Source organism: Triturus cristatus, chromosome 4_1 (genome assembly GCF_964204655.1).
Source record: "Triturus cristatus chromosome 4_1, aTriCri1.1, whole genome shotgun sequence".
Classification (NCBI taxonomy): Eukaryota; Metazoa; Chordata; class Amphibia; order Caudata; family Salamandridae; genus Triturus; species Triturus cristatus.
This window is the reverse complement of record NC_140585.1, coordinates 981,357,977-981,374,596: the sequence shown is the minus strand read 5'-3', so window position 1 is coordinate 981,374,596 and position 16,620 is coordinate 981,357,977. Positions and strand designations below refer to the sequence as shown.

Sequence of the window (16,620 nt, the reverse complement as noted above, 5' to 3'; positions counted from 1 at the left end):
CTAATTCCAATCTTTAAAAAGACCAAACAGGTGGGCCAGATGGCAACCAATTGAGCCACAAATCTGAGTAACCATATTGGAAACAGGCACTTGAACCCTTGTAGAGAGGCCACCCCATCCAAATCGTCCTAGAATCAAGAAATGAGGAGCAGCACCTCAACTAACGCACATGCAATACCAACAATGCAGAAACACAGCCCTCAAAGAGAAATTGCACCTAAACCTACCTCTACAGAGAATATACATGTATGAATGGGTTCTAGAAAGACCCTCAACCCCTTGTTCCAGTCTGACTTTAAGAAACAGCAGAGGGTGTAGGATGTGGACCCTTGCTCTGTGTTAAGGTGATTTAATGCTAGAGATTTTCTAGGTCTTCAGGTACCAAAGGGGGAATTCATAGGGCTGCTGAGCAAGGAACCAAGGTGGCAAACTGTACTGCTCCTGAAAGAGGCACGTCAGCCTAAGTATTCCCGCTCAGACCACTGACACCTATAGTTCAGTCATACACCTTATGATGGGTGGCAACCTTTGAAACCCAATAATCAGGTCTTCATGTAGAGCAGACCTCAGATATTTATGACCACTGGCCCTCACCATCATCAGAGCAGCTGCATAACAGCTTTAGGTCCAGGGATGCAGGTGCTGTTATCACCCCCTCCTCCAGACTGTTTCGATGATCCCAGGCCCACCCTTCAAGGACAGGGCGGTCAAAGGCTGTATCCACTGCCACAAAGGCAGTACAATCTAAAATATTAGTCCAAAGTACAAATCCTGGTTAGCCACTTGGTCTACAATCATTCAGAGGTAAGTGATATGAGTACAACTGAGTTTCCCAATGAGGTGAGTAGTAGAATTATGAGTCACATGGGGAATTACAAAGTATGTGCACCAGTGACCTGTAAGGAGGTCCCAAGCTGGGTAATTGTAAGTAACTCCTATCGTTTGTCTTCCACACTATGCATCCACTGCTGTGAGACATATTGCAGTACAACAGCTTTTATAATTATTACTTGCTTTTATTGCGGCAGCCACTACCTCAATCCCACCCCACCCCATGACAAATGTGTGCCTCCTATTGTAACAAATCGCTAATGCAATTTTTATCACATACAGCGATGTGTAGGTTATGTTATAATGATTACAGTTCCTAAAAATAATCCATTCCAAATATGTAACTAAGTATTTTTCACTTTAAATTTAAAACTAAAAAAATACTGTCAGTCTTCTTCACATTATGAAACCATTTTATGTGGTCTGTAGTGGAATTATGTGGTCACTATCCTGTGAGCATTGAACAAGCAGATATATCATTAAGATTGATGGGTTGGTGGAATGATAGATGTTTGTATGAATGCTTGAATGGATGGATATGTGTATGAGTACGTTATGTTATGTTAATTGTATATCTTAAGTGCAAGGGTTACCCAAGGGTGTCCTGGTGCTGGCTACTGCCCTCTGAACAGAGGTAGACATAGGAACCTATACACTGAAGAGCCAGGTTTTCAATCTTTTTCTAAACGCCATTAGATCAGTGGCATTCCTAATATGGAGAGGGAGTTCGTTCCAGGCCTTTGCGGCACAGGTGGTAAAACTTCTCCCTCCCCAGTTGACTTTTTTGAAGGAAGGTACTAACACACTCTTAGCTTCTAGTGAGCGGAGGGCTCTTTTAGGGGCATACCATTGAAATCGACGTTTCAAGTATTCTGGCCCTGTTCCTTTTAGGGCTTTAAAGAAGGATTTAAAATACACCCATCATCTAACTGGAATCCAGTGCAACCTTTTAATTTCCTTGGTAACAGATACAAAGTTTGGTGTTCCGGAAAGCAGTCTGGCTGACGTGTTTTGCAGAAGTTGAAGTTTGTTTAAATATTGCTTTTGAAAATTCAGGTAGAGGCTGTTGCAATGATCAAACCTCGACAGAATGAGATGTTATGAGTACACGCTGACAGTCCTCCTGTTAGGAATGGCATTCTTTATCATTCGAAGGAGGTGGAAGCTAGCAGATGCAACCACATTCATCTGGTCCCCGAAGGTGAATTTGTTTTCAACTATAACCCAAAGATTTTTTGCTTTCCTAGTTGGTTTTGGGAGTATGCCTAGTTCTTTCGGCCACCAGTCTGGGGTCCAGGAATTGGCATTATTTCCAAAGATGAGGACCTTGCCCAAATTTTACTTCAGGCAGTTCATACAGTCATGGAACCTCTTACCCTTCTCTGACTTCTGCCCCGGCCGCAATGAAACCACAATTTGCGTATCGTCCGCATATGAGGTGAGCTGAAATCCAAAGGATCCATTCAGATCCGCCAGGGGAGACACATAAACATTAAAAAGGGTGGGACTAAGGTAAGAAACCTGCGGCACTCTACAAGGTAGGGAAAAAGGCTTAACTGTGTATTCATGGTCCTTTCTACCAGTTTTGCGGGCAGTGGAAGGTGAGAGATTGAATGGATGTGTGGTTCTTAGATGAATGAAAAGATGGTAAATGATGCATGGGTAGGATAGTTACAGATGGTTGGTATAGAAACAGAAAGATAGATACATAGGCAAAATATTATTTAAAAAATGTTTCTACTTTATTGAATGTTTGGTCAGAACTGGACGACTTCCATATTTCAAATCTGCAACCCTAACTGCCTAGTTAATTAACTGTATGCATAATTTTTGTTATTGAAACTGTTTGTGCATTGATTTTTGTAAACCCACAGAGACAATAATAAGAAACATGGTTATATATATATATCTTTTTTGTTCTTGGTGCACAGGGAAATTAAGTGATTTGGCCAAAATGAACGTGTGGTCAAAATAAGTTTTTTTTTAAGGTTTTATTTCCTAACAGTAACTGCACGTATTATGAGCATAACAAACTGGAAATTTCCTTTAAGAAAGTTTTTTCTTTGACTTGTGAAAATATATCATATCCATTTTCGAAGACAGCAACCCCTGCAGCAAACTAGCCCATGTACAGCGGGGTTGTCCCAAAAGCCTGCATGCATCCCTCCGCAAGCCTCAACCAGGTGCCTGGTCCACAGTATGCTTTGTGTTTGGTTTTGACATGCATATTTGCACATCAAAATTTTTGTTGCTTTAAATTAAAAAGAAAACTGCGGATCCAAATTTGCATGAATGCTTTGCTTTAACACAAAAAGAGAAATTAAAACACTTTCGGAAACACTGTCTGTGTGAATGCCTTTTAGATCAAGCTTGCGATAAGACGGAAGAGGAACAAACTGTGTATAAAATGTAAGGGTCACTCTTTTAGAAACGTTCAGAAGTGTCCGAACAGGTCTGCAAAACTGCCTGCAACAACAGAGGCAACATCAAAAGGAATGAGGTGAATACCGGTTTCACTTTTGAATACATACCTTTAGCCATAAGATGGCTTTCCCTTACAAGACAAGGCATGGTTTATAGTGCGCCAATTCTCTTCCTGAATGTCACGCACACATGGGGGCATAATTTCTTATCGCAGGCTATCTCTGGAATTTATCGCCCTGGTAGGGCGTTATTAACAACGCGTTTCTCCAGGGCGATAAAAATTCCAGAGATAGCGAGGCTATCACCGTTTTGCAGGAAACATCGCTGGTTTTCCAGCGATGTTCCCTGCAAAACATCGATAACCTTGCTGATACGATCCTGTGGTCGTATCAGCATAATCCACCCCCTATGTCAAACATAGGTAAGTCAGGATTTTAGCAGACGTTAGATTTTGGCGAAAAAGGCCGTTTTTGCCAAAATCTAACGTCTGCTAAAATCCTGTGGGCTGCCTTGTAAATATCGTGATGTGAACATCAGCGATATTTGCAAGGTAGTCCATCCGGGATACGCCCAGTGACGCCCACTTTGCATCTTATTAGAGATGCAAAGGGAGGCGCTGGGAAAAAGGGTGCTAACATGTGAGTATGCATGTTGGCACCCTCTTGTAAATAGGGTGATAGTTTTATCTCTGCTTTTTTGGCTTTTTAAGCCAAAAAAGCGGAGATAAAGCCCTTGTAAATATGCCCCTTACTTCTCAAGAAAGTCGTGCAAGCTTTGCCGCTGCTCATCCTTCTGTGGTGCACTTCTGTGACCATGATCTAGTGGCATGTGCTGATGGCAAGAAATGGCGCAGCCTCCCCACCCTAGAATAGAGCCAGACCTTATATGATTAGGATCTGGCCCTGTTAGCTTTTGGTGAAGAAAAAAGGAAGAACTAAAGGAAACAGAAGACATTGGAAAGAGACAGCATATATGCAGAGAAATTAGTCATCAGCTAGGCTGGTTAAGAGATAGAACTAATCTGGGTAGAGGCAGAAAGAAAACTGCCAGACATATGAAAGAGAGAGTAGATATGAAGAGGAAAGGGAAAGCAGCCAAGAAATGGACAAGTCACGGTACTCACATATAGCAAACAGCATAGAGGAAGATGGAGAAAGCAGCCACGCAGGTAGAAGAGACATTCAATGGACAGATAAACGAGACAGGAGCCAGGTACTGTGAGATGGCAACCAGGTAAGGGAAGATTCACTTGCCAATAATATATGGGAGAAGAGGAGGTGGTGATGAGCAGGCAGAAGAGAAATCAGCTAGGCATGTACAGAAGAAAGAGTCAGCTAGCAGATAAGGAAAGTTCATTTACAGCGAGCAGAAGCAGAATAAAAACACAAGGCAGACTTAGGCAGATGAAAGAGGCAAGCAGTGAGAAGAAAAACAAATTACAGGAAAGAAAAATAGAACCTCAAAGTATTGAAAGAGATTATAGCACTAGGAATTCGGCTCCTGGCAGACAAGAAAAATTACTTATGCCAGGCACAGAACCATAAACAAAACAACATTGGGACAGAAAAGATATAGCAGCCTGGCAGGAGACTGAAAGAGACTGCCAAGTAGCCCGTGACACGTGTGATAATTTCAGTCAGTTCTCACTTTCTGGTAAAGCGTAGGTTTCAAAATTGTAAATTATGGTCTCAAAATCAAAGTGCAGCTGGCTAAAAAGTTAGGACAGCGTTGAGGTATTATTGCATTTGACATGGCTATTTGGAAGTGGCATAGACAGCTCAGAGTCAGCAAAAAAGTCGAAAACAAGAAAATGTCCTTTCAGCACTCAGCGTGATCTGAGGAGGCCGAACCAAAGCTAGATACGCCAGCAAGGGGCAGCTGTTTATGCCTTTTGTTGTGAAGAGAATTTACATAGAAAGCTGACTCATTGTTGCTCTGTCTAGCCATAATATACTAATCGTTTGGAGTGACTTGAGCAGCACCCGGGGAATGGGTCATGCTTTGACACCAATGAAAGCGTTATCTCCCGTAGGAGTAGCGTCTCTTACTCAGCACTCGGTCTATTGAAAAATTTCCAATAATTGTAATGAAGGCGTTATATGATTTGACTTGTTCTTTTTTATTTTTGTATTAACTTCATTAAGTGTTCATACTATTCCATTCATAGTATTCCGGACATTGTTAGCTCGTTTCACATATTGCTGCCCAATGCATTTCGGGCGTGCCCTTCATCAGGGGACTAGTATTCTGAAAGCATTAAAAGTGTTATAATAAGACATTGAATCAACATCAATCTTGTTTTCATAGGCTGAAAAAAACGGATGTGTGGTGATGTTGACCATTTCAAATAGCACACTGAGTGATAGCTACGGTCATAAATATGGAAAGTGGAGAGGGTGCAAAGACACGATAGTGTGGTGAAATTAACAACATTAAACAAGCCCGCGCTACTTTTCAGTGCTCGTGTGCTCAACGAAACATTGTTATGATGACAGAAATCAGATCTCGTACTCGTGTGTAGCTCTCAGCTAGAGGTACACGAACAGTGGTGTGAAATAACACTAACATTAGTGAATGTTGAAATGGCGTGCTGAACATTAATACGGTGAGATGAAAAATGACGCGTGGTTAGTAGGTGGTATCAATACGGCGGTGTTAAATTAACCGTGAACTCTAACCTTCTGAGGAGGCCGAACAAAAGCTAGATACGCCAGCAAGGGGCAGCTATTTATGCCTTTTGTTGTGAAGAGAATTTACATAGAAAGCTGACTCATTGTTGCTCTGTCTAGCCATATATACTAATCGTTTGGAGTGACTTGAGCAGCACTTGGGAATGGGTCATGCTTTGACACCCCCAGCATGATTGGAGATTGAGGCTATTCATGCCTATATATAAAGATTTTACAGACAAGCCTTGCAGGCGGTTTTCCTTTGGGGTATTGTTGATGGCCAGATTAAGTAAAAAACCTCTTTAGCAAGCATTATTGAGGTTTTTTTTGATATTGTCAATGGGAGTGGGTGGGGGCAAGGCAACACAATAGGGACAGCGGTAGGAAGGTGTGGGCAAGGAAATACAGGCAGCGGAAGTTGGAGGGGGTGGGCAAGCTACACAGACAACGGTAGGGCAGTTGGGGCCGCTGCATTTGATGAAAGCAGGTGCTGTACTGAAAATTGAAGCGCAGCGCCCTTGTAAGTTTTTATGGCGTGCACTCTAAGTGCCGACCTCCTGAAGCTGATGTAAAGGATGAAAGCACAAGGAGTAGTGGAAAAGGCTGGAATGTATGTTGCAGGATATATTTTTTTTATATTATGCAAAGAACAGAATTTAAATTAAAAAAAACCTTATGAACGTGGCACTGACAGAAAGCAGCCCATGTGCATAATATTTTTAAAGAACAGCCCAAAATAATCAACATGTGGGAAGTGGTGGGGGGGACGGGTGGGAGTTGAAGGTAAACCAGACCAAAGAGCGAGCAGGAAATAAATAATAACAAGCAGGAGGGAGGAGGAGAAGGCACCTGCAGCCCGAAGACAGGAAGCCAGTGTGGGCACCAGCAAGTTTCTGAGCTTGAAAAAGCAACAATAATAAATAACATGACGAGTAACAACACATGTAATAGGGCCAGTCCTCATGGGAGGTTACAAAAATTAAAAAGGAGGAACTACTGAGCATATTACCCAAAGAAAAGCAGTCATTTATGAAGGACAGTGAAAGGAGCCAATTAGAAATATGGGCTGTGCTTCAAACCCATATTCCAGATACACCATGTCTTGAAGAGACAGCGCAAGAGCTGCCTAGGCGAGACCTAAAAATCATTTATAACAGATCTGCTGCATTCTTGCAGCTGCAAGGGGGTTGCTTCATTAAAAGAAATAGTTTCTTGAGACTGAAAGTTTCTTTCTTGGGGAGCATAGGAATTGCCTGTGTCCAGGGTGAGACCGTCACAGGGTAGGAACTGTGTCGGAGCAGACGAATGAGCCAGTCCCAATACTTGTTAATATTATGTTGCAAAATAACTGCTTGTTCTATAAATGCTTAAACCATTGCATTAGCTGTACCATAGGCCTAAATAGTATAATGCTGCAAAAGGAAATGCAAGATATTGTAGGTGTTGAAATTAATAATTATTTTGCTTTTCTTGCGATTTTTGGGGAGTTTTAATCATGTACAATTTGTCTTAATCTAGGTGTCTTCTTTGGTGCAGTTTGCATTGGTATGTCTGCAGCAGCATCATACATGGGAAGTGTGATTCAGGTTGGTGTTTTAGAACTTTGTAAGATAATTTTTCTATGGCAAAAGCATTTTTGTTTTTAGAGGGACCCAAGTTCTTTTTTAAACTTTGAACGTGTGACGTTTTCAGCTCCTTGTCAGAACCACAGATATAAACAATGGGCTTAGGTGACCTGCACCTATCCACAGCACATCTGCTCTACCAACATCATCTGAACCACTGCTCACAGTTTCAAATGTGCACAGGTGATTTGGGGATGTAGACTCTGCACACCCGATCGCCTAAAAGACACCTTCATATCTACACGTCATCTTGGGAGCTGGAGCTCCGCGACAGTCTCCCTCTAAAACTGTGCACGAGACACTGAATTGTGTCTTAAAATGTACTTTCACACGCCCAAGTTGAAACCTTCCAAAGCTAGATTCTTTGTAGTTTAGTTCATAGATAGGTTTTTGGACCTCCTTCGACGTCACTTTATACTTCAAATTAACCATTTATCTTATAAAATGTGTCCCAACATTGTCATTTCCCTCTACCTCTGCTCTGGCAGACCAAGCAGTTTATTTCATTTCCTGAACCAATGTTCTTTCCGTTGCAGTGTCTGGTAATCTCTAGGCTGGGCAGCAGCATGTGTCCCATCATGGCTCTACTTACTACCACTCTAGACCATTCTAATTGACCGCTTAACCCAGCCACACGGCTGGTGGGAGTTAGTGAGCAAATTAGCTGCCCCATTGTGTTTGCTTTGCACTGGCTTTCCTTGCACTGTTATTTTCACTTCAGACTGGCATGAATTACTTGCAATTTATTTAGAATCTGAGAGTTCTACTGGGCTTCTTTCATTCCATAAACTCTTAGGGCCAGATGTACGAGCATTCCATATTGTGAGTCACAAATTGCGGCGTTTTGCGACTCGCAATTTGTGACTCACAAAATGGAATGTACAACAATGTCTTAGACACTGATTGCGATTCTCAAATAGGTCGCAAGGGACCTGCCTTAATAATATTCATGAGGCAGGTTGCAATTTGCCTGCCTCATGAATGGGCCCAGCAGACCCCCATATCTGTGTTTGATTTTTCAAAGAAGCAACTTTTTCTAATCCTTAAAGGAAAATGGGATACGTTTGAAAAAAAATAAAAAAAAATCTTCAAATTTTTTAAGGGCAGGCTGGGTGTAGTATCCACTGTGGACATGGTTCTGATATCACCTTGTTGATAGAATGTGCATGCTTCGAGGGCTTAACGTTATTACTGTCATTCTCTGGAAGCTGTATTGGGGAGCCGCAATAAATACATCTCGTTTATCATCTACTGCGTGTGTGGCTACTTCAATTGGCGACGCGATCGGATCTGGCTGCTCACCCACGAACCCATGTGTGCGGAATCTCTCAAGTTGAAACTCTGTGTTGGCAAAATATATTTTTTTTCTACCTATAACTGCGTAATCGTAGTTGGATTGGAACAGAATTAATATTACTAAAGGGTTTTTTGAAAGCACATTAGTTTTCAAAGAGAGATCTATAACTGGCAAGATTTATGTGGCTATAAAAGGATTGAACATTTTAGGGTGGTATCACCAGGGTTTATTTGGAATGACCCTCAGACCTGGCACAAAGGAACCAGTGTCTATTGTAAGTGAAGTTACTGGTAATGAAGATCTTTCCAGTTGGGGAAGAAAATTCCCTAATGTTTTTCGTGACACACTAGGTCTCATTAGCGGGTTTAAGCATCTCATCAAAAGTGAAAAAAGGAGCTACTCCAGTTAAACACAAATTGTGAAATGTACCCCTGAGTATTAGAGATGACTTAGCGAAGGAGTTAGAAAAAATGTGTGAATCAGGTGTGATTGAGCCCATTGAGTCTTCTCTTTGGTTAAGTCCATTGGTGGTCACGACTTGCGCTGTCTCAACAAAAATATATGGGTGGACTCACACCCTCTACCCCGCATTGATGATATAGTAGCTAAGTTCCAAGGGTTCAAATGGTTTTCGAAGATAGATTTATCTTCGGCTTATCATCAAGTTGAATTGGATGCTACATCCAAACATCTAACGGCGTTTGTGTCTCCATCTGGGTCTTTCCAGCATCGGCGGTTTCCGTGTTTCAACGCATTATGGAAAAAGTCTTGATGGGTGTTAAAAACATGGTTGTATTCCAAGATGATATTTTAGTGGCAGGAGTCTGTAGAGCTTCACATGACAAAAGTTTGCATGAAGTGCTAAATAGATTACAGGAAAAAGGGATTGTAGGAAATTGGAGCAAGTGTGTTTTTTGTGTGGAGTCCATTGAATATCTTGGACATTGCATATCTGGAAAGGGGATTCTGCCTAGATCTGGTCTGATAGAAGCGATCGTTGAGGTTTCTTCTCCCAAACCCAAAGAGCAGGTTTTTTCGTTTTTAGGGATGTGTGAGTTTTATTCAACATTTATTTCCAACTTTTCAGCCAGAACTGCTCATTAACAGGAACTCTTGAAGAGAGGGACTGTTTTTGTATGGGATCAAAAATGTCAAACTGACTTTGATGACATCAAGAGTGAACTTGGTTCTTGTAAAATTTTGACTCTGTTTGATCCTTCTTTGGAATCTATAGTATCTGTGGATGCAAGCCTGGATGGACTTGGTGGCATGTTGACTCAAATGGAAGGTAGTGTTGAACATACGGTTGGTTTCATCTCTCGATCATTACGTCCCAGTGAGAAAAATTACTCGGTCATCGAGAGAGAACTGTTGGCCTGTTGTTGGGCAATTGAGAGGTTTAAAAGTTTTCTATGGGGTAGATCTTTTAAGCTATTAACGGATCACAAACCTCTCATTCCTATTCTCAATGGCGTTGTAGTAAAAGATCATACTCCTAGAATCACTAGATTGAGTTCCAAACTTCTTCAATATAACTTTGTTATTGAACATATTCCGGGAGGGAAAAATACAAGACCTGACCTACTCTCCAGACTGCCTTTGCCCGAAACAAGGAGTGAATCGGATGGGGATGAAGATGAGGAATGTTTGATAGCATGTATTGATGTGTGTAAAGAGGGGTGTTTCAAGGAGGAGTGGTTTGAGGCAATGCAGTCCGATTCAGTTCTCAAAGAAGTGAGAAGATGCATTATTAAAGGTTGGCCAAAGGAAAAACTTCTAGATAGCGACTTGCAACCTTTTTCGAAGGTGGCTGATGAATTGTCCCTAGAAGGGGGTGAGATGATTCTACGTGGTGATAGATTTGTACCCCCAGCAAGCTTGAGGGAGCGTATAATTATGGCTGGACATGAGGGTCATCTTGGGCAAACATGCACCAAACGTAGAATCCGATCAATTTATCGGTGGCCCTCAATGGATCACCATATTGAGGGTGTGATTGAGACGTGTTTTACTTGTTGCGCTAGTGACAAAGTAATTAAGACGGTTGTTCCACCCAAAGTGAAAGTTGATTTACCGTCTGGTCCCTGGATGAAATTGGCATTAGATTTCATTGGGCCATTCAATGTGTTGTCAAACAAATACAAGTTTGCTTTGGTTATTGCAGATTACCACAGCAAATGGTGGGAGGTTTGTTTTTATGTCTGATCCTAACACAAATGAAGTTATTAAGTTTTTAGAAAGCCTGTTTGCAAGGGAGGGTTTTCCAAAGGAGATAGTGTCAGACAATGGTGTACAGTTTGTCTCCAAAGAAATGTCCAGTTTTTTAAATCAATCAGGTATTATCCATCGGCGAGTGGCTCTTTATCACCCACAAGGGAATGGGTTCATTGAGCGCATGAATCGAATTTTGGTGGACTGTGTGCAATGGGCAATTGCCGGAAACATTGACATTAAAAGAGCTGTACAGAGTATGTTATGGGCTCATCGGACCACGCCAGGTACTGAGTTTGGGAAAAGTCCTTTTGAATTGTTAAGAGGGAGAGTGGCTACGTTCAGTATGTGTCCAGCTTGGATGAGGCAGTGGGGACTATCGTCCAGGTTGTCTGTGTTGTATTCTCAAGGAGAAATGGAGAGAGATATGCAGATATTTTCATGTAAAAAAACTAATGTGGAAGAAAACAGGTCAAACCATTCAGCACAATTGGATAACAGAGAAGGATGGTCCCACAACATCATGGTAGGAGATTGGGTTAAAATTAAAAGTCCTCACAATGTACCTAAAGGTCTTTCAAAATTCAGTCAACCAATGTGTGTTGATTCAGTTTCGCGTTTAGCGGTGAGAGTAAATGGGAAAATTTGGTGGAATGTTTCCAGAATTTATAGAATACCCGACAAAGTTGTACATCAAATGGGTTTAAAATTCAATCCTGATTGCTCTACTGGTAAATCATCAATTGATAAGATGGAGATAGATTTGAGTAGTAACAGATCTACTGGAAATGGTTCATGTCAAAATATGTTTACTACTCCATCTGTCAGGAAAAGCAGCCGTATGAGATTTGTTCCCAAACGTATGGATTTATGAAATGCTTTAGTTATTAGGAATACTAAACTGATTTGTTACCAAATGTATGAATTTATGATATGCATTAGTTATTAGGAAAGTTAGATTTGTTCTCTTATGTTTTCACCTATTCTGATTTGTCTATTTATTTTATTTAGTTTTGGTTGCTCATTTTTTCTTTTAGTTTGTTTATTTTACTTCATCGGTGAGAAAGGGAGATATTGTAGTATCCACTGTGGACATGGTTCTGAAATCACCTTGGTGATAGAATGTGCATGCTTCGAGGGCTTAACGTTATTACTGTCATTCTCTGGAAGCTGTATTGGGGAGCAGCAATAAATACATCTCGTTTATCATCTACTGCGTGTGTGGCTACTTCACTGGGACCACTGCCTGCTCTTAAAAATATTTTCACACCCATTCACAAAGGAGAATGGGGTCCCCTGGGGGCCCCTATCCCATTTGCCAGTGGCTTACCACCTACTTGAAGTAGGTGGTAAACTGCATATGGCTTGCCACTGCAAATGCCGTTGCGAAACAAATGTACATACCATTCTGACTCGCTGTTAGGAAGGGACGCCCTTGGCATGCCACTTCCTAACAGAGACTCCCAACACTATTTTGCGAGTCACGGACTTTCAAAATAGTCTTTGTACAATCCACAACCCTTTTTTGTGGTCGCAAATGATACGATTTCCCATTTCTGACTGCAAAAAAAGGTTGTACATGTGGCCCTTAATGCCTTTTTTTTGCAGTGCTTTGATCGTCACACACCCTGGCGACTGTGCCTTTCTGTGTTGTCTTCAAGAAAACACTGTGCTGTGCCTTTTTTAGGTCTGCTGTCTGATACTTTAAATGGACCAGCATTTTAATGGGAGAGCGCTGATACATTCCCTTTAGAAAAGTCTGTGTATTTCAAGCTTCAGCCTTATGCATTTAAAAAATCATAAATTAAAAAATACATACATATATGCAAATATAGACGGGGTTTAGGGTCAGCTCTCTTCGTCCCTTGTTCTGTTTAACTGTCTTTAACATTTTGCTTCCGTCCACTACATCATCCAGTAAGGGGCAGAGGGTCATCCCACTTCAGCCACTGCCTTTTTTGCAGTGCTGAGGGACAGCATTGTTCCAGATCAAATGTGTACATCTGTCTAAAAAGATATGCCCCTCCGTATCAGAGCTGTTGCGCCAGTCATTTGCATTGCCAATCATTTTTTCTTTCCACTCTCTGTCCTCTTGTTTATTGTCATAGTCAACCATGTGTATTTACAGTATGTCTTCAGGTTACATCAATTCCAATCCGATAGTACATTTTCATTGTGCCAATAAGATTAATAATTTCCTGTGATATTCATTAAAGCTTTAAAGGTTTTCCATACCTGTCCTACAAACCATACACATGCCTGCTAGATTGTGCTCATATTGTTCTATTACATTTATACATGATGGTTTTACTTTCAGTTAGAATTGTTATTGCAGTCATATGCCAGACATATTTAGGCGGCAGCAATTTTTATAGTTGGGGCATATGCTTGGAATAAAATAATAATAACCCCTGCATTAAATTGCCAGAGCATTACTACTTTGCCATTGAATGTTCCTTTTTTTGCCAGGTGTCTTTCACCCTTATGAACTTGTATTGCTCTTAATTTTCTTGTGACCTACTTTCTCTTTCATATTGTCTGTTATTGTTAAAGTTTAAGAATGTTAATGAAAAAGAAAATGTATCAGGAAACAGGAGCCAAAAATGTAAAGAAAATCATTAAATAAACTAGAAAAAAGTGAATTTGCTTATTTTACCAATGGTAAATTTTTTCCTCAGTTTTCCCATGATTAGGGAAAATTGGTAGGATTCACTATTAGTCGGTGTAAGAGGTCCTGGGCTAAAGTTAGGCTGATTAAAGACCATAAGCAGTCTGACAGGACTTGGAGTTATGGCCCAGTGAACAAAGTATAAAGTCACAAAATATTCTCTTTGGAATCAAAAATCGCCACAGAACTCATTAATTAAAATTCTATCTCACAAACAGTCTTATACTGATCCATAATTCATACATACAGAGTTTCAGCCTTTGAAAAGTGCTTCAATAAGCCAATGCTGTAGTGTAGTCCCAAAAGTACCCTGTCATGCAGGACCTACAATGTTTACGGATAACACATACTGTGGGTCTGGTGGCAGACTAACTCCGTACACCCCTGCCGCATATGTTAGCCTTTGGTTTGCATTAGCTAGCTCACAGTGCCACTAGACTCTCCTACTATCAGAGAGATTAGTTTTGGTAACCTCAGAACACAATAACCTCAGACTCGTGGAAACAATATATTACTTTTCACCCAGTCACTCGAGCATGCTTGTTTTGCTCTCAGAGAGATACACAGAAGAAACAGTCGGGTGCTTTCACAATAAATGTTTATTGTGCCGTTGCTCTTCTCATGTAAAATATATGCGCTGCCATAACTGTAATACAGAAGCAGAGAAATAGAACCAGCAGTACAGTGAATAAAAATAAATAGTATTGTCCTACCATTGTGTAATAGTCATGAATAAATACATGAATATAGATTGCATTTATAAAATAAAGTGCATACTCCTAAGATGCCTGACTAGATGTACCCAAGTGTACCTAGTATGTGAGTAGGTGCTATAGTGCCTAAGCCTAAGAGCCTAAGAGCCAAGAATCCCACTATGCTTTTTGTCGAACCCCCTTACCTGAATAGTGAAAGTGTGGGACTTTGTCCTGGACTTGAGCTGGACACCCCGCAAGGGATCGTCAGACCACTGTCAGCTGGAGCGATGGCATGCCGGAGCTACAGCATCTCTGGTCAGTGTGTCGGCCTCAAAGTCTTGGGTTCCTCCTGCCTTCTGATAGCAAGAGGTGCTGTATTTATACAGTCTATGTACGTGTGTTACCCATTGTTCAGTATGAGGATAACGTTGGGCATTAAACCTTGTGCGTCGATGGGAGAGGTGAAGTGTACCTCCTGGAGAGTGTACTCATCAATTATACATATGCGCTAAGGATGATGTCTTAGCAATATCGATTGGGAAGAACCCACCCTCTGCATGGAACTAGGTGAAAGGTTTAGTCCCTAAAAGGCTACAGTCCTTATAAGGCGTTATGTCCATACAAGGCATTCTGTCCTTATTGGGAGTTATGTCCTTGTAAGGCTTGTTCATATGAAATAACGGGCGCTGATGTAGGGAAAGTGTATGATGTTCCCTGGACCTACAGTAAGGTACCAATATGAAATATAACAATGCCAGATGCAAAATCATTGAACTTGATAAATGTTTTTCTTAGCAGGTTTTCTTTTGCAAGACTTTCAATGGGTTTTCTTGCCCGCATGTTGTCATGTTGTCTTCTTTATGTTTGGAGCCGCAACCTGCAGGTTGCAAGGGACCTTTCATATTTTCATTTTCATTCTGTCCTTATTTGGAGTTATGTCCTTATAAGGCTCGTTCAAATGAAATAACAGGCGCTTATGTAGGGAAAGTGTACGATGTTCCCTGGACCTATAGAAGGGTGCCGATATGAAATATAACACCCACTCCACCTTATACTTAACAATAATAATACACGTTTCTTGAAACACACAGGTATAAAAGTGTTAGTGCATATAATTTGTCAAGCAGTCATTTAAAATGTTTCTAAAAACGTTAAAAGTCACTTAAAAACTGTTGAAAAATGATGAAAAAATGTTCTCTGGTAATGTTTGCAAAATGATGTAAAAGTCTGCAAATCACAGTTCTAAACGAGTTCGATCACATAAGGTGAACTACTGTAAGCGTTTGTAGAAGGCCATGCTTCAGAAAGTGTCAATTTGCAAAAGTTATCTTGAAAATAGAACGGGAAGGAAACATTTCCATAGTTGTTCCTAGCACACATTGAGCCAGATTCAGTTTAGAAGTCCTGGCTGGGAGACATAAAATGATCGCTGCCTGCTGCAGCATGGGACAAACATTGAAGTACCTTGCATAGCACGTCAAGTATGCATAGATGTAACTCCTCCTGTCCAGTAGCTGGTGTGTACGCTTCCATTACCGGATACGAAACCTCGGTGTTAATGCTGGAGCAGAAATGTAATTCAGTCGTGAAAGTCACCTGCGGCTCCTCAAGGAAGGCATGCGTCAAGATGAGAATACGCTAGGGACAAAGTCGAGCATGGGACCACAAGGGCTCCAGCCTGGAGTCTAAGTCCGCTGGCATCTCCATCAGAGGGGTCAGACAGATGTCCAACTTGCATTCGCTTCCGCAAAACAGGCATCGGAAGACAGGTACGATGTAGTCCTCAAAGACTGGTCTGAAGGATAAGAACCAAGAAGCACTTAGTTCCCTTAGGCGAGGTGCACTGAGATGCTGTATCATGCGCTCACGGTAAAGTCTTTCCAGGAGAGCTTTTGCAATCTCGCTGGCGGATGGTCCGTCCATTGCGCAGCAGGTAGACGATAATCAGGGTTCCAGCTACAGCGAGCAGGATCAGAGGTAGACCCCCGAAAATGGTTCCAAACACGGAGTGTTTGAAGTTACGGATAACTCCGAGGATAGTCTGGAATGTGCTAAGGAATCCGAACCTTATGGTCTTAAATAGGTGAATTATGCCACTCGTATCAGACATGTTAAAGATACGACCCACCATATATATGAAATGTAGGGGGCAATTAGTTCAAATTAGTGCCTGTATCTCGTTCGAGGTCCTTGCAACCTG

The 16,620-nt window shown here is 41.3% G+C and overlaps 1 protein-coding gene across 1 annotated transcript in view; it reads left to right on the top strand.

The window, feature by feature from the left end:
* Positions 1–16,620, top strand: part of LOC146855939 (sodium-coupled monocarboxylate transporter 1-like) — a 363,001-nt gene that overhangs the window by 222,480 nt on the left and 123,901 nt on the right. Inside the window, exon 10 of the mRNA XM_085650685.1 lies at positions 7,443–7,510. Within this exon, the coding sequence (XP_085506811.1) occupies positions 7,443–7,510 (68 nt within the window). The remainder of the gene's footprint in view (positions 1–7,442; positions 7,511–16,620) is intronic.